Source organism: Anomaloglossus baeobatrachus, chromosome 7, assembly GCF_048569485.1.
Source record: "Anomaloglossus baeobatrachus isolate aAnoBae1 chromosome 7, aAnoBae1.hap1, whole genome shotgun sequence".
In the NCBI taxonomy this organism is placed as follows: domain Eukaryota; kingdom Metazoa; phylum Chordata; class Amphibia; order Anura; family Aromobatidae; genus Anomaloglossus; species Anomaloglossus baeobatrachus.
Window position 1 is genome coordinate 236,568,065 of NC_134359.1, and position 18,978 is coordinate 236,587,042.

The 18,978-nt window shown below is 50.7% G+C and overlaps 1 protein-coding gene across 1 annotated transcript in view; it reads right to left on the reverse strand.

The window, feature by feature from the left end:
- Positions 1-18,978, reverse strand: part of NDE1 (nudE neurodevelopment protein 1) — a 77,496-nt gene that overhangs the window by 32,181 nt on the left and 26,337 nt on the right. Inside the window, exon 4 of the mRNA XM_075319123.1 lies at positions 14,628-14,776. Within this exon, the coding sequence (XP_075175238.1) occupies positions 14,628-14,776 (149 nt within the window). The remainder of the gene's footprint in view (positions 1-14,627; positions 14,777-18,978) is intronic.

Sequence of the window (18,978 nt, forward strand, 5' to 3'; positions counted from 1 at the left end):
GCAGGAGGGGGTACGGGGAGGCGATACTCCGCATTCCTGCCTGTTGATGGTTTTGGGAAATCGGTCCCTGAAGGAATCGTCGCCCTCTAAAAACAAAAAATTCTTGCTGCAGTAGTCTGCAGAGATGTGCCTCCTATAGACACTAAGCTAAAACTGAAGTAGCCTGGCTGGGCCAGGGGGTGTATACTGCAGGGGAGGAGCTAACATCTTTGCATCTTAGTGTCCTCCTATGGATAAGCAGAATACGTACCGGAGAAACGCCCCAAAAATACGGAACACGGACCCGAAAAACGGACAGTGTCATACGAATGTTTTTTTTGGGGAAGTGTGTTTTAGGCCTTAGAGATGATCTGCAAAGAGTGGACCAAAATTCCGCCTGACATGTGCGCAAACCTCATCAACTACAAAAAACGTCTGACTGCTGTGCTTGCCAACAAGGGTTTTGCCACAAAATATTAAGTCTAGTTTGCCAGAGGGATCAAATACTTATTTCACTCTGCAAAATGCAAATAAATGTATATAATATATACAATGTGATTTTCTGGATTTTATTTTGTATGTTCTATTTCTCACTGTTAAAGTTAACCTACCCTTAAAATTGACTGTTCATGTCTTTGTCAGTGGGCAAACTTACAAAATCAGCAAGGGATCAAATAATTATTCCTTTCACTGAAATCCCTGGAGTCAGATTATCATTGAGATCAGTAGCTGGTCCATAGCCCAGAACAGCTTATTTACATATAACATCATGGAATTCTCAGGAATAAAACATCAGATCACAGATATCTAGGCATTATTTTATTCAGCTTGCTAGGACCTGTATGCCCATATAGATGGCTTAGGTTCCTACTGACAGTAGATTTCTATGAATCCCATCCACTTTGCTCGAACTGTAGTATGCTGCCTTTTTGATGCAGTGACAATACACGATGTCAAAAACTCACAAAAGCTCAGAGGGGACTTAGCAGAAAAGTGAGCATTTTAGAGACCAGCTCTTGTTGGAAATCTCAAGGAGGAAATCAATTCATACAGAATTACACACCCTGACAGATATTTCAAAATATGTTCAGCTGTTCAGGTCTAAGATCTATTCAAAAATATATGCCTGCCTCTCTCGCCGTCTGCCTGCCTCTCTCGCCGTCTGCCTGCCTCTCTCGGTCTCTTGTCTTTCTCTGTGTGCCTCTTTCTCTGTCTGTCTCTCAGTCTGTGTCTGTCTCCCCTCCGACATCATATTGCCTCACATATAAAAGCTTCTTATACTAAGAATGTCCTTCGTTGGCTATAGCAACCAATCAGAGCTGCTATTAAGGACCTGTAGTTCCCAGCTCAATAATTAATTAATTTTATAATTTTATTCATTTATATAGCGCTATTAATTCCACAGCGCTTTACATACATTGGCAATACTGTCCCCATTGGGGCTCACAATCTAGAGTCCCTATCTGTATGTTTTTGGAGTGTGGGAGGAAACCGGAGAACCCGGAGGAAACCCACGCAAACACGGGGAGAACATACAAACTCTTTGCAGATGGTGTCCTTGGTGGGATTTGAACCCAGGACCCCAGCGCTGCAAGACTGCAGTGCTAACCATTGAGCCACCTTTAACAGAGGCTGTTTTTTTTTGGAGAGTAACTGTAAAGCACGGGGTTAGAATATGTTTTGACAAGATAATTTATGACATCCCCAGAGTCACATGAGACGTCTGTGCAAAATTTTGTGATTGTAAATGCGACGATGTGGATTCCTTTAATGGACATACAAACAATATATAGCTGAGTGTATGTATGTAGAGAGATAGATATCTATCTATCTATCTAATTATATATATTTTGGAACCTTAGGTTACGAGCATAATTAGTTTCGGGAGTGTGCTCTTAAACCAAGTTACTCTTATATCAAATTGAATTTTCCCATAGGAAATTAATAAAGAAGGGAATTTTGTTACTTACCGTAAATTCCTTTTCTTCTAGCTCTTATTGGGAGACCCAGACGATTGGGTGTATAGCACTGCCTCCGGAGGCCACACAAAGCAATTACACTGAAAAGTGTAAGGCCCCTCCCCTTCTGGCTATACACCCCCAGTGGGATCACTGGCTCACCAGTTTTAGTGCAAAAGCAAGAAGGAGGAAAGCCAATAACTGGTTTAAACAAATTCACTCCGAGCAACATCGGAGAACTGAAAACCGTTCAACATGAACGACATGTGTACCCGCAAACAAACCAAAAATCCCGAAGGACAACAGGGCGGGTGCTGGGTCTCCCAATAAGAGCTAGAAGAAAAGGAATTTACGGTAAGTAACAAAATTCCCTTCTTCTTCGGCGCTCTATTGGGAGACCCAGACGATTGGGACGTCCAAAAGCTGTCCCTGGGTGGGTAAAGAAATACCTCATGTTAGAGCTGCAAGACAGCCCTCCCCTACGGGGAGACAACTGCCGCCTGCAGGACTCTTCTACCTAGGCTGGCGTCCGCCGAAGCATAGGTATGCACCTGATAATGTTTGGTGAAAGTGTGCAGACTCGACCAGGTAGCTGCCTGGCACACCTGTTGAGCCGTAGCCTGGTGTCGCAATGCCCAGGATGCACCCACGGCTCTGGTAGAATGGGCCTTCAGCCCTGATGGAACCGGAAGCCCAGCAGAACGGTAGGCTTCAAGAATTGGTTCTTTGATCCATCGAGCCAGGGTGGCCTTAGAAGCCTGCGACCCTTTGCGCTTACCAGCGACCAGGACAAAGAGTGCATCCGAACGGCGCAAGGGCGCCGTGCGGGAAATGTAGATTCTGAGTGCTCTCACCAGATCTAACAAATGTAAATCCTTCTCATACCGATGAACTGCATGAGGACAAAACGAAGGCAAAGAGATATCCTGATTAAGATGAAAAGAGGATACCACCTTCGGGAGAAACTCCTGAATGGGGCGCAGCACTACCTTGTCCTGGTGGAAGACCAGGAAGGGAGCCTTGGATGATAGTGCTGCCAGCTCAGACACTCTCCGAAGAGATGTGATCGCTACCAGAAAAGCCACTTTCTGTGATAGTCTAGAAAGTGAAACCTCCCTCAGAGGCTTGAAGGGCGGCTTCTGGAGGGCAACTAGTACCCTGTTCAGATCCCATGGATCTAACGGCCGCTTGTACGGGGGTACGATATGGCAAACCCCCTGTAGGAACGTGCGCACCTTAGGAAGGCGTGCCAAACGCCTCTGAAAAAAGACGGATAGCGCCGAGACCTGACCTTTAAGGGAGCCGAGCGACAAACCTTTTTTCTAACCCAGATTGCAGGAAAGAAAGAAAGGTAGGCAATGCAAATGGCCAGGGAGACACTCCCTGAGCAGAGCACCAGGATAAGAATATCCTCCACGTTCTATGGTAGATCTTAGCGGACGTGGGCTTCCTAGCCTGTCTCATGGTGGCAACGACCCCTTGGGACAATCCTGAAGACGCTAGGATCCAGGACTCAATGGCCACACAGTCAGGTTCAGGGCCGCAGAATTCCGATGGAAAAACGGCCCTTGGGACAGTAAGTCTGGTCGGTCTGGTAGTGCCCACGGTTGGCCGACCGTGAGCTGCCACAGATCCGGATACCACGCCCTCCTCGGCCAGTCTGGGGCGACGAGTATGACGCGGGTGGAATCGGATCTGATCTTGCGTAGCACTCTGGGCAAGAGTGCCAGAGGTGGAAACACATAAGGGAGCCGGAACTGCGACCAATCTTGCACTAGGGCGTCTGCCGCCAGCGCTCTTTGATCGCAAGACCGTGCCATGGAGGTTGGGACCTTGTTGTTGTGCCGGGACGCCATGAGGTCGACGTCCGGCCTTCCCCATCGGCGACAGATTTCCTGAAACACGTCTGGGTGAAGGGACCATTCCCCTGCGTCCATGCCCTGGCGACTGAGGAAGTCTGCTTCCCAGTTTTCTACGCCGGGGATGTGAACTGCGGATATGGTGGAGGCTGTGGCTTCCACCCACATCAGAATCCGCCGGACTTCCTGGAAGGCTTGCCGACTGCGTGTCCCCCCTTGGTGGTTGATGTATGCCACCGCTGTGGAGTTGTCCGACTGAATTCGGATCTGCCTTCCTTCCAGCCACTGCTGGAAGGCTAGTAGGGCAAGATACACTGCTCTGATTTCCAGAACATTGATCTGAAGGGTGGACTCCTGCTGAGTCCACGTACCCTGAGCCCTGTGGTGGAGAAAAACTGCTCCCCACCCTGACAGACTCGCGTCTGTCGTGACCACCGCCCAAGACGGTGGTAGGAAGGATCTTCCCTGTGATAATGAGGTGGGAAGAAGCCACCACTGCAGAGAGTCTTTGGCCGTCTGGGAAAGGGATACTTTCCTGTCCAGGGATGTTGACTTCCCGTCCCATTGGCGGAGAATGTCCCATTGAAGTGGGCGCAGATGAAACTGCGCAAACGGAACCGCTTCCATTGCCGCCACCATCTTCCCGAGGAAGTGCATGAGGCGTCTTAAGGAGTGCGACTGACTGTGAAGGAGAGCCTGCACCCCAGTCTGTAGTGACCGCTGCTTGTCCAGCGGAAGCTTCACTATCGCTGAGAGAGTATGAAACTCCATGCCAAGATACGTTAGTGATTGAGTCGGTGCTAGGTTGGACTTTGAAAAGTTGATGATCCACCCGAAAGTCTGGAGAGTCTCCAGCGCAACATTCAGGCTGTGTTGGCATGCCTCTTGAGAGGGTGCTTTGATAAGTAGATCGTCTAAGTAAGGGATCACCGAATGTCCCTGAGAATGCAAGACTGCTACCACTGCCGCCATGACCTTGGTGAAAACCCGTGGGGCTGTCGCCAGACCAAATGGCAGAGCTACGAACTGGAGATGGTCGTCTCCTATCACGAAACGTAGAAAACGTTGGTGCTCTGTAGCAATCGGCACGTGGAGATAAGCATCCTTGATGTCTATTGATGCAAGAAAATCTCCTTGAGACATTGAGGCAATGACTGAGCGGAGGGATTCCATCCGGAACCGCCTGGCGTTCACATGCTTGTTGAGCAGTTTTAGGTCCAGAACAGGACGGAATGAGCCGTCCTTTTTTGGCACCACAAAGAGATTGGAGTAAAAACCTTGACCTCGTTCCTGAAGAGGAACAGGGACCACCACTCCTTCTGCTCTTAGAGAATTCACCGCCTGCAGAAGGGCATCTGCTCGGTCGGGATGTGGGGAAGTTCTGAAGAACCGAGGCGGAGGCCGAGTACTGAACTCTATCCTGTACCCGTGAGACAAAATGTCTGTTACCCACCGGTCTTTGACCTGTGGCAGCCAAATGTCGCAAAAGCGGGAGAGCCTGCCACCGACCGAGGATGCGGAGGGAGGCGGCCGAAAGTCATGAGGCAGCCGCCTTGGAAGCGGTACCTCCGGTTGCTTTCTTGGGGCGTGAGTGAGCCCGCCAGGAATCAGAGCTCCTTTGCTCTTTCTGAGTCCCTTTGGACGAGGAGAATTGGGGCTTGCCCGAGCCTCGAAAGGACCGAAACTTTGACTGCCACTTCCTCTGTGGAGGTTTGCTTGATCTGGGCTGGGGTAAGGAGGAGTCCTTACCTTTGGACTGTTTAATGATTTCCGCCAATTGCTCACCAAACAGTCTGTCTCCAGATAATGGCAAGCTGGTTAAACATTTTTTAGAAGCAGAATCTGCCTTCCATTCCTTTAACCACAAGGCTCTGCGCAAAACTACAGAGTTGGCAGATGCCATTGAGGTACGGCTCGTAGAGTCCAGTACCGCATTGATAGCGTAGGTCGCAAACGCAGACATTTGCGTAGTTAGGGACGCCACTTGCGGCACTGCTGGACGTATGAGAGAGTCCACCTGTGCCAGACCAGCTGAAATAGCTTGGAGTGCCCACACGGCCGCGAATGCTGGAGCAAACGACGCGCCGATAGCTTCATAGACAGATTTCAACCAAAGGTCCATCTGTCTGTCATTGGCATCTTTAAGTGAAGCCCCATCCTCCACTGCAACTATGGATCTAGCTGCAAGCCTGGATATTGGAGGGTCCACTTTTGGACACTGGGTCCAGCGTTTGACCACGTCAGGGGGAAAAGGATAACGTGTATCCTTAAGGCGTTTAGAAAAACGCTTGTCCGGATAAGTATTGTGTTTCTGGATGGATTCTCTGAAGTCAGAGTGGTCCAGAAAAGTACTCAATTTACGCTTGGGATACAGGAAATGGAATTTCTCCTGCTGTGCAGCTGCCTCCTCTGCAGAAGGGGCTGGGGGAGAAATATCCAACAGCCTATTGATGGCCGCTATAAGGTCATTTACCATGGCGTCACCATCTGGCGTATCCAAATTGAGTGCGGCGTCAGGACAAGACTCCTGATCACCCACCTCTGAACCCTCATATAGGGACCCTTCTCGCTGAGACCCTGATCCGCGTGATGACGTGGAGGGTCTCTCCCAGCGAGCTCGCTTAGGCGGACTGGGACTGTCATCGGAGTCAGAGCCCTCAGCCTGTGATGCCTGGGACCCCCTTGAAGTACGGATTAGTTCCAACTGAGGGGGGCCGGGGAACATAGACACAGCAGTGTCTATGGTCTGAGCAACTGGCCTGGACTGCAAGGTTTCCAGGATTTTCGTCATAGTCACAGACATTTTATCAGCAAAGACTGCAAATTCTGTCCCCGTCACCGGGGCAGGGTTCACAGGCGTCTCTGCCTGGGCTACCACCACAATAGGCTCTGGCTGACGAAGTGCCACTGGGACTGAACATTGCACACAATGAGAGTCGTTGGAGCCTGCTGGTAGATTAGCCCCACATGCTGTACAAGTAGTGTATACAGCCCGTGCCTTGGCACCCTTGCGTTTTGCGGATGACATGCTGTTGTCTCCTCAAAGCAATATAGGGTGTACAGCCAAGAAGCGACTTTACAGTGCAGTATATAAATATATCCAGACACAGCAGTGTCTATGTACAGCGAAAATATAACACTGTGGCACTAGTGGGGCCGCACGTATGTGCTGCTTACCGCCCGCTTGGCGCGGGTGTGTGGTCGCCAGAAACCCCTAGCCTGGGTCCCCCAGAGCCTGCGTCCGTTCTCCAGCCAGACTGCATGTGTATAATGGCTGCCGGCGTCCTGGGGAGCTGCAAGCCTGGGGGCGGGCCTAGGGCGTGCACAGAGAAAAAGCGCGAAGCCTGTGTCCTACTGTGCTCAGTGAGAGGGCTGGAGCATGTAAATCGTGCTCCAGCCCTCGGCGCTGCCGATTGAACAACGTCTCTCCCCTACCCTGATTGACAGGGTGGGGGGCGTTAACGAAGCGGAGCTAGGCCGCAGAAAACCGGGGACTAAAGTTAGAAGCGCCGCCGCCGTAAAAGCGCGGTCGGCGCGTCCCCGGCGCACTACAAGTCGCAGCTGCGCCGCCGCTCCAGGGGCGGTCGGCGCGGCGATCCACACACATAAAGTCCCCCAGTAATCTGCGGGGACTATAAGCCCAGCGCACAGCGCTACAGTCCCCGGCGCACTAGCACACCCAGCAAGCCTGGGGTGCGCGTGGCCTGCCATACGGGGACACAGAGTACCTGAAAGTTGCAGGGCCTTGTCCCTGAACGGCACTCCCGCTCCACATCCAGCAGGTTCTATGGGTCTGTGGATGGAGCCCGGCCTCAGGGCTTGGTGGCCGGTAAGATCCCACTTCCTCAGAGCCCTTCAGGGGGATGGGGAAGGAAAACAGCATGTGGGCTCCAGCCTCCGTACCCGCAATGGGTACCTCAACCTTACAAACCACAAGTGGGGTAAGAAGGGAGCATGCTGGGGGCCCTAGTATGGGCCCTCTTTTCTTCCATCCGATATAGTCAGCAGCTACTGCTGACTAAACAGTGGAGCTATGCCTGGATGTCTGACCTCCTTCGCACAAAGCAGAAAACTGGTGAGCCAGTGATCCCACTGGGGGTGTATAGCCAGAAGGGGAGGGGCCTTACACTTTTCAGTGTAATTGCTTTGTGTGGCCTCCGGAGGCAGTGCTATACACCCAATCGTCTGGGTCTCCCAATAGAGCGCCGAAGAAACACAGAATTCGCTGCACAACCCAAAAATATTTACTATATTTATGCAAACTTATTACAGTAATATAAAATACTGTATTCATATAAAATTATTACAGTACATTAATACAAAATACTGCACAGTAAAAACATTAAACTGCACTTCAGCTTACAATAAAATTGTTGGTGTGTGAGAGGTACAGTACAAGCAATGTGGTATACTGGATAGCAGAAAGAAAGTACAATACTGTATCCACAAATGCAAATTGATAGACATGCTATATAGTATGTACTGTACAATGTACAGAAGGATACCTCCAGAGCGGGTCAGAGTGCGGTGAAGGGACAGAATCAGAAGTGTGCATGGTGAATATTTGCTCTTCTTGCAAATCATTGCTCTTAAACCAAGTTACACATTAGTAAAAAGCTTTGCTTGTCTTGCAAAACGCTCTCAAACCAAGTTACTCTTAATCCAAGGTTCCACTGTATATACATACATAAAAATATATATATATATATATATATATATATATATATATATATATATATATATATATATATATATATATATATATATATATATATATATATATATATATATTTTATTTTTTTTTACAAAACCTATTTTGAAAAAAAATAAAGAAAAAGATGCTCTAGTGATAAAAAAGAGAATTTTGTTTACTTACCGTAAATTCTTTTTCTTATAGTTCCGTATTGGCAGACCCATACCATGGGTGTTTAGCTTCTTCCTCCGGAGGACACACAAAGTACTACACTAAAAAGTGTAGCTCCTCCCTCTGAGCTTATACACCCCCTGGTAGCCAGTCCTAGCCAGTTTAGTGCAAAACCTGAAGGAGAATAGCCACCCACAAGTAGAACCGAGTAAGAACCGGAACAACCGGAGACACTGTCCACGACAACAGCCGGTGATAACACACGGAACAAGAAAATTGCCAACAGGCAACAGGGAGGGAGCTGGGTCTCCCAATACGGAACTATAAGAAAAAGAATTTACGGTAAGTAACAAAATTCTCTTTTTCTTTATCGTTCCTTTGGGAGACCCATACCATGGGACGTTCCAAAGCTGTCCCTGGGTGGGAATAAACAGAAAAACTAAGAAGTAGGCGGAGCCTAACTTCACAAATGGGCGACAGCCGCCTGAAGGATGCGTCTGCCCAAGCTCGCATCTGCCGAAGCATGAGCATGCACTTAGTAGTGCTTCGAAAAGGTATGCAGGCTAGTCCAAGTGGCAGCCTGACAGACTTGTTGAGCCGTAGGCTGGTGCCTAAAAGCCCAAGAGGCACCGACAGCTCTGGTCGAGTGTGCTTAGATCCCCGGCGGGGGAGGCACCTGAGTACTCTGGTAGGCGTCCGAAATGGTCGATCTAATCCAACGGGCCAAGGTCGGCTTAGAAGCAGAGAGACCCTTGCGCCGCCCTGTGGTTAGCACAAAAAGAGAGGTGCACCGCCTAAGCGCAGCGGTGCGAGACACATAAATCCAGAGAGCACGCACCAGATCTAGAGTATGCAGCGCTTTCTCAAAGCGATGAACAGGGGCCAGACAGAAGGAAGGCAAGGAAATATCCTGGTTAAGGTGGAAGGGAGAGACCACCTTAGGAAGAAAGTCCGGGGTCGGACGGAGAACTACCTTGTCTTGGTGAAAAACCAAAAAAAGGTGACTCTGAGGAGAGCGCAGCCAAATCAGAGACTCTTCTGAGAGAAGTTATGGCAACTAGAAAGACGATACAAAGAAACCTCCCTAAGGGGCTCGAAAGGGGGTTTCTGCAATACCGTGAGGACCAAGTTAAGGTCCCAGGGATCCAAGGGCCGCCGATAAGGCGGAATGATGTGAGACGCACCTTGCATGAAGGTGCGGACCTGAGCCAGCCGGGCGAGACGCCGCTGGAGCAGCACTGATAGAGCTGAGACTTGTCCCTTGAGAGAGAGTTGAGGGACAGTCCTAGCTGCAGACCGGACTGTAAAAAAGACAGAAGGGTCGGCAACGAGAATGGCCAAGGAGAATGGCCGGAAGAGCGACACCAGGACAGGAAAATTTTCCAAGTCCTGTGATAGATCTTGACGGAGGAAGACTTACTGGCCCGAGTCATAGTGGAGATGACATCAGGAGGAATACCCGAAGCCGTCAAAATCCAGGACTCAAGAGCCACGCCATCAATTTGAGTGCCGCAGAATTCGGGCGGAAAAACGGACCTTGCGAGAGCAGGTCTGGACGGTCCGGAAGATGCCACGGCATCTCCACGGACAGTTGGAGCAGGTCCGGATACCAAGCTCGCCTGGGCCAGTCCGGTGCAATGAGGATGACTCGACGGCCCTCCATTCTGATCTTGCGCAGGACTCTGGGCAAGAGAGCTAGAGGGGGAAACACGTAGGACAGACGAAACTGGGACCAGTCTTGAACCAGAGCGTCCGCGGCGAAGGCCTGAGGATCGCAGGAGCGAGCCACGTAAACCGGAACCTTGTTGTTGTGACGGGATGCCATTAGGTCCACATCCGGAGTGCCCCACTTGCGGCAGATTGACTGAAACATTACCGGGTGCAGGGACCACTCGCCACCGTCCACGGATTGACGGCTGAGATAATCTGCCTCCCAGTTTTCTACGCCAGGGATGTGGACTGCGGATATGGTGGACTTGGAGTCCTCCGCCCATTGAAGAATGCGTTGGACCTCCAACATTGCCAGGCGGCTGCGTGTCCCGCCTTGGTGATTGATGTAGGCAACCGCTGTTGCGTTGTCTGACTGGACTCGAATGTGCCTGCCCGCCAACAGGTGGTGCAAGGCTAGGAGAGCTAGAAGAACAGCTCTGGTTTCCAGCACATTGATTGAAAGGGCTGACTCGGACAGAGTCCAAGTGCCCTGTGCTCTGTGGTGGAGATGTACCGCTCCCCAGCCGGAAAGGCTGGCATCCGTGGTGAGAATCACCAAGGACGGAGTCAGGAAGGAGCGCCCTTGGGACAGGGAGAGGGGTCGAAGCCACCACTGAAGAGAGCTCCTGGTCCGTGGCGACAGAGCCACTAACCTCTGTAAGGAGGAAGGCCGCTTGTCCCAACAGCGGAGAATGTCCAGCTGCAGAGGACGCAGATGGAACTGGGCAAAAGGAACCGCCTCCATGGAGGCCACCATTTGACCCAGCAGATGCATCAGGCGCCTGAGGGAATGACGGCGGGGCCTCAGGAGAGAGCGCACCGCTAGCCGGAGAGACTGCTGTTTGATTAGGGGCAACTTCACAAGTGCCGGCAAAGTCTCGAACTGCATCCCTAGGTACGTGAGACTCTGGGTCAAAGTCAGAATGGATTTGGGAAGATTGACAATCCACCCGAATTGGGCTAGGGTGGCGAGAGTGAGCGAAAAACTCCGCTGACAGTCTGCGCTGGATGTACCCTTGACCAGAAGGTCGTCCAGATAAGGAAGCACTGCTAACCCCTGGAGGTGCAGGACCGCAATCACTGCCGCCATGACCTTTGTGAATACCCGAGGGGCCGTGGCTAACCCGAAGGGGAGAGCCACGAATTGGAAATGATCCTCTCCTATCGCAAAACGTAACCAACGCTGATGTGACACTGCGATTGGCACATGTAGATAGGCATCTCTGGTGTCGATGGATGCCAGGAACTCCCCTTGGGTCATAGAGGCAATGACTGATCGCAGAGACTCCATGCGAAAATGCCGCACCCGGACATGCTTGTTGAGAAGCTTGAGATCCAGGATGGGCTGGAAGGTACCTTCCTTTTTTGGAACTAGGAAGAGATTTGAGTAAAAACCTCTGAACCGTTCCTGAGCGGGAACTGGGACAATCACTCCATTTGCCTGCAAGGACGCCATGGCCTGCGAGAAGGCTGCGGCCTTGGAGCAGGGGGGAGTTGAGAGAAAAAAAAATCTGTTTGGAGGGCTGGAAGAGAATTCTACCCTGTAGCCATGAGATATGATGTCTCTCACCCACTGATCGGAGACTTGCTTTAACCAAGCGTCGCCAAAGTGGGAGAGCCTGCCACCAACTAAGGACGTGGCTGGAGCGGGCCGAGAGTCATGAGGAAGCTGCCTTAGTGGCAGAACCTCCTGCGGTCTTCTGCGGATGCGCTTTTGGGCGCCAGTTGGATTTCTGATCCTTGGCTGAATTAGCGGATGAGGCGGAAGGCTTAGAGGATGACCAGTTGGAGGAACGAAAGGAACGAAACCTCGATTGATTCCTACCCTGGGCGGGTTTTCTGGTCTTGGTTTGTGGCATGGAAGTACTCTTCCCGCCAGTAGCTTCTTTAATGATGTCATCCAGCTGTTCACCAAACCGCCGTGAACCAGCAAAAGGGAGCCCAGCAAGAAACTTCTTGGAAGAAGCATCTGCCTTCCACTCTCGAAGCCACAAAATCCTGCGGATAACAAGAGAATTAGCTGAAGCCACCGCAGTGCGGTGAGCAGCCTCTAGCATGGCAGACATGGCATAACATGAAAAAGGCTGAAGCCTGAGCAGTTAAAGTAACCATCTCAGGCATAGATTCCTTGGTGAGGGAATGCATCTCCTCTAGAGAAGCAGAGATGGCTTTGAGAGCCCACACTGCTGCAAAAGACGGGGAAAACGCGGCCCCCGCAGCTTCATACACAGATTTGGCCAGAAGGTCAATCTGACGGTCAGTGGAATCCTTAAGTGAGGTGCTGTCAGCCACCGACACAACGGTCCGGGCTGAGAGCCTAGACACCGGAGGGTCTACCTTTGGGGAGTGACACCACTCCTTGACCACCTCAGGTGGAAAGAGAAAACGGTCATCAGAACCACGCTTTGGAAAGAGTTTGTCAGGGCAGGCCCTGGGTTTGGTCACAGCGGTCTGAAAACTGGAGTGGTTAAAGAACACACTCTTCACTCTCTTAGGCGAGGTAAACTGATGTTTTTCTGCCAAAAGAGAGTTGCTCCTCTGATACTGGCGGATTGAGATCCAGCACAGAATTAATAGAAGCAATCAAATCACTAAGAGCTGAGTCACCCTCAGAGAAATCGATGGGATACATAGCCTCTGAGTCCCCAGTGAGGGCATCCTCCTCATCTTGAGAGTCAGCTCTTGAGACAGAGTCGTGGGATGGGGAGGGGGAGGAAACCCTGCGCCTTCTCTTAGAAGGACGGGGTGTGGGATCAGATGATGAATCCTCCGTGAGCTCCGATGGACGGAGGTCAGAGGATAGGAGTCCTCTGTCAAGAGTATTAGAGGCACACTGTGAGGGGGGCTGATGCATATTCATCAAAGTCCTGGACAAAAGTCCCATGGACTCAGCAAATGACTGGGATATGGACCTAGAAAAGGACTCTACCCAGGCCGGGGGTTCAATCACAGGTGCAGCAGCAGTCTGAGAGACAACTGGGCCTTGCTCCTTGTGTGAGACATGCTGCTGGTATACAGAGGTCCACAACCGGAGACCGGCTGTGGCTTACCAGACCGCTGAGCGCGGTGTTGTGTGCCCTCCAGATCCCGAAGCCCGGTCCCCCAGTCGCAGCACCTCAGCAGAGATGCAGAATGCAGAATGTCCCAGAGCAGAGTGAACTCTGCCTGAGAAATGACTAGGGGGCGTTCCTATAAAAGAGCGGGAACTGGAGGGCTATAGAGACCTGCAGGGAAGGAGGGACGCCCCAGCAGTGGGGAGTGTCCCTCCCCTGTGTAGAACGGCCGCCGGGAGGAGCCGAACCTGTCCCTCTGCATGAGTGACATGCGAGGGCAGGAAAATGAAACTAGGCCTCCGGCAAAGCCGGGGCCTAAATTTAAGCGGCGAGGCCAACAAGCAGGCACCATCGGCACGGTTCTCAGGCAAAAGCTAGAGAATCCGCCGGAAAAGTTAAAAACAATCACATACAGCATACTCTCCCCTTACAATAAAGAACCGGGACCCTCAACATAAACGTCTCAGGTACTTAGCTGCTGAGACGCAGGGCCATGTCCCTGGGGATGAGTGCTCCGGTCCAACAGAATCCTCAAGGGGCTGTGGATGGAGACCGTGCTGGCTCCCACTTCAAGCCAGAGCCCAGAAGGGATGGTGAAGGAGCGCGGCATGTAAGGCTTCAGCCTTGTAAATCAACCTTAACAACACCGCCGACACAGTGGGGTGAGAAGGGAAATGCCGGGAGTCCAGACATGGACCCGCTTTTCTTCAAACTCTTTCCAAAAGTCAAACAAATCAGATGAGAATGCATGTGTGGATGTATGCCTCCTGACACAAAGCAATAAACTGGCTAGGACTGGCTACCAGGGGGTGTATAAGCTCAGAGGAAGGAGCTACACTTTTTAGTGTAGTACTTTGTGTGTCCTCCGGAGGCAGAAGCTAAACACCCATGGTATGGGTCTCCCAAAGGAACGATAAAGAAAAAAACAACAACAACAAAATTAAATTTCGTAATCAAGCCTATAATGAAAGTAACTAAACCTTGTCTGGTCTCAAAGAAGCAAATGTCCACAAGGACTGAACAGGTTAATCTCTCTCTAGCACTTGTTCGGGTTTTTTTTACCCACTGCTGACAATTATCTTTGCAAAAAAAAAATTTGTTGTTGTTTTTGTTTTGTTTTTTTTTTTAATTGCTAAAAGGAAGAATTGTGGTAGGTGTCACCCCATTATTTTCAGCAATGGCGGTACAGTGAAGGACTACTTACCTCTTTGCTCTCTCCAGGTCGTCGTTGGCTTGCTCCAGTTCTCGGATGTACTTCTGCAGTTGATCTCGGACTGCCCTGGTTTGGGACAGCTCATTCTCCAGTGTACAGACCTGTGTGTAGCTGACTGCATGCTGCTCCTCATACTTTCCCTAAAATGAAATAAATTGCAAAACCCTTCACTGAAAATGTTTTTTCTTGCAGTCCGCCTGGAAATTAAATATAGTGGCAGCAGCTATAACCCATGGCCTCCGTGCCCCCCAATGACAAGAATGAGATATGGGGACATAGCCCTGCAGCAGACACATTCTGTGATGTTACATAAATCACACTTTATTTAAATAAAACACATACATTATAAATTAACAGTGTATACGGGTTTATGGAGGCGGACCAATGTCATCAGATATGAGCTTTATATAAGAACTGTTAACTGGCTCATGTATTTAACGTCTCTGTAACCAGGATTACACATGCAGCGGAGAGCCAGGCCACACCGTGTTACTGCACAGTGCCAGCTGGTGCCACCCGGGACAGAAGCTCTGCCGCACAATGTCCTTTTGTGAAGGAGACTTTTGAAGCCTTGTGCATTTACATCTGACATAGAAATGTGCCTCATGGCTACATAAACTTTATAACAATTTCTTTAAATTTCTCAAATAATTAGATAAACACATTTGCAAAACTGGATTTAACCACATTTCGATGTTGCAAAAACTGGGCTGAGTCTTCTGGTGCTCAGTTGTGACTACTGGGGAGAAGAGGAAAGCTGCTTTGTTATGGTAGAGCCTTTTTACCTTCCTTGTGTGTGCAAATAGGAAGAAACCTAACGCCGTACCCTCTGCAACCACAACCAGGCATTCGGAGTCAGGAACCTGCCGACGCCAGCGCAGTATTAAGTTGAAATGTTATTGCGGTGCAGAGAGCCGCTGGCTCTCTGCACCGCAACAGCTATAGATGCTTATAGATGCTGCCAGACTATCAGGAGCTGGCAGCTGACATTACTGTGCTTATTGCAGAATAGGGTGGGACATTATTACAGGATAGGGGACAGAATGGAGGTCTTTAGTACAGGTACCTGTACATCTGACCAACATGGCGGGGGGAGGGGGGGGACCAGGTCCAGATTTTGCATAGGAGCCCATAGGACCCTAGTTACACCACTGGCTGTGTGTGGTGTAGCCAAAGCAAATGTGTATCCGGTTCTGATTCATGCTGCCTGTGTCTCGAGCAGCATAGTTGTAATGGCAGGTTCCCATTAATAAGAATCTATCAGCACAATTTTACATGAAAGTAGAGATGTAGCTTTGTAAGTGCTCATCCCACAATACAGATTACATTTTTTGTACAGATCTATGTAAATGGCTTTTACAGAATTCTAGTGCATGGGCCATATACAAAATCAGACTGGAAGTGCACTGGGGGGAGTGGGGGCTACAAAAGCACTTTGAAAAACCAGTAACGCGCCTTGTGCACTTCCAGCCAGATCTGCATTTATCTTCTACACTAGATTACTTAAGACCAGTATATTAGATCTGTGTGAAAAAAAGTATTCGGAAACAAGATCACTGTTTTCAGACATTATTAAAGGGAGCCCATCATCAGAAGAAGGGAATTTTGTTTACTTACCGTAAATTCCTTTTCTTCTAGCTCCAATTGGGAGACCCAGACAATTGGGTGTATAGCTTCTGCCTCCGGAGGCCACACAAAGTATTACACTTTAAAAAGTGAAACCCCTCCCCTCTGCCTATACACCCCCCCGTGCATCACGGGCTCCTCAGTTTTGGTGCAAAAGCAGAAAGGAGGAAACTTATAAATTGGTCTAAGGTAAATTCAATCCGAAGGATGTTCGGAGAACTGAAAACCATGAACCAAGAACAATTCAACATGAACAACATGTGTACACAAAAGAACAACCAGCCCGAAGGGAACAGGGGCGGGTGCTGGGTCTCCCAATTGGAGCTAGAAGAAAAGGAATTTACGGTAAGTAAACAAAATTCCCTTCTTTGTCGCTCCATTGGGAGACCCAGACAATTGGGACGTCCAAAAGCAGTCCCTGGGTGGGTAAAAGAATACCTCGGTAAAAGAGCCGTAAAACGGCCCCTTCCTACAGGTGGGCAACCGCCGCCTGAAGGACTCGCCTACCTAGGCTGGCATCTGCCGAAGCGTAGGTATGCACCTGATAGTGTTTCGTGAACGTGTGCAGACTCGACCAGGTAGCCGCCTGACACACCTGCTGAGCCGTAGCCTGGTGCCGCAATGCCCAGGACGCACCCACGGCTCTGGTAGAATGGGCTTTCAGCCCTGAAGGAACCGGAAGGCCAGATGAACGGTAGGCTTCAAGAATCGGTTCCTTGATCCACCGAGCCAAGGTTGACTTGGAAGCCTGCGACCCTTTACGCTGGCCAGCGACAAGGACAAAGAGCGCATCTGAACGGCGCAGGGGCGCCGTGCGAGACACGTAGAGCCGGAGAGCTCTCACCAGATCTAACGAGTGCAAATCCTTTTCACATTGGTGAACTGGATGAGGGCAAAATGAAGGTAAGGAGATATCCTGATTGAGATGAAAGGGGGATACCACCTTAGGGAGAAATTCCGGAACCGGACGCAGAACCACCTTATCCTGGTGAAACACCATGAAGGGGGCTTTGCATGACAGTGCAGCTAGCTCAGACACTCTCCGAAGTGATGTGACTGCCACTAGGAAGACCACCTTCTGCGAAAGGCGTGAAAGAGAAATATCCCTCATTGGCTCGAAAGGTGGTTTCTGAAGAGCCGTTAGCACCCTGTTCATATCCCAGGGTTCTAGCGGACGCTTGTAAGGAGGGACTATGTGGCTAACCCCCTGCAGGAACGTGCGTACCTGCTGAAGCCTGGCTAGACGCTTCTGAAAAAACACAGAGAGCGCCGAGACTTGTCCCTTAAGAGAGCCGAGAGACAAACCCTTTTCCATTCCGGATTGAAGGAAGGACAGAAAAGTGGGCAAGGCAAATGGCCAGGGAGAAAAACCCTGATCAGAGCACCAGGATAAGAAGATCCTCCACGTCCTGTGGTAGATCTTGGCGGACGTTGGTTTCCTGGCCTGTCTCATAGAGGCAATGACCTCTTGAGATAACCCTGAAGACGCTAGGATCCAGGACTCAATGGCCACACAGTCAGGTTGAGGGCCGCAGAATTCAGATGGAAAAATGGCCCTTGAGACAGCAAGTCTGGTCGGTCTGGTAGTGCCCACGGTTGACCCACCGTGAGATGCCACAGATCCGGGTACCACGACCTCCTCGGCCAGTCTGGGGCGATGAGGATGGCGCGGCGGCAGTCGGACCTGATCTTGCGTAACACTCTGGGCAGCAGTGCCAGAGGAGGAAATACATAAGGCAGTCGAAACTGCGACCAATCCTGAACTAATGCGTCTGCCGCCAGAGCTCTGTGATCTTGAGACCGTGCCATGAATGCCGGGACCTTGTTGTTGTGCCGGGACGCCATTAGGTCGACGTCCGGCGTTCCCCAGCGGCAACAGATCTCTTGAAACACGTCCGGGTGAAGAGACCATTCCCCTGCGTCCATGCCCTGGCGACTGAGAAAGTCTGCTTCCCAGTTTTCTACGCCCGGGATGTGAACTGCGGAGATGGTGGAGGCTGTGGCTTCCACCCACAGCAGAATCCGCCGAACTTCCTGGAGGCCTGACGACTGCGTGTGCCGCCTTGGTGGTTGATGTATGCCACCGCCGTGGCGTTGTCCGACTGAATTCGGATCTGCCTGCCTTCCAGCCACGGCTGGAACGCTTTTAGGGCTAGATACACTGCCCTTATCTCCAGAACATTGATCTGAAGGGAGGACTCTGGTTGAGTCCAGGTACCCTGAGCCCTGTGGTGGAGGAAGACCGCTCCCCACCCTGACAGACTCGCGTCCGTCGTGACCACAGCCCAGGATGGGGGCAGGAAGGATTTCCCCTTCGACAAAGAAGTGGGAAGAAGCCACCACTGAAGGGAGGCCTTGGCTGCCCGAGAAAGGGAGACGTTCCTGTCGAGGGACGTCGACCTCCTGTCCCATTTGCGGAGAATGTCCCATTGAAGTGGACGCAGATGAAACTGCGCAAATGGAACTGCCTCCATTGCTGCCACCATCTTCCCTAGGAAGTGCATGAGGCGCCTCAAGGGGTGCGACTGGGCTCGAAGGAGAGATTGCACCCCTGTCTGTAGTGAACGCTGTTTGTCCAGCGGAAGTTTCACTATCGCTGAGAGAGTATGAAACTCCATCCCGAGATATGTCAGGGATTGGGTCGGTGTTAATTTTGACTTTGGGAAATTGATGATCCACCCGAATCTCTGGAGAGTCTCCAGAGCAATGTTCAGGC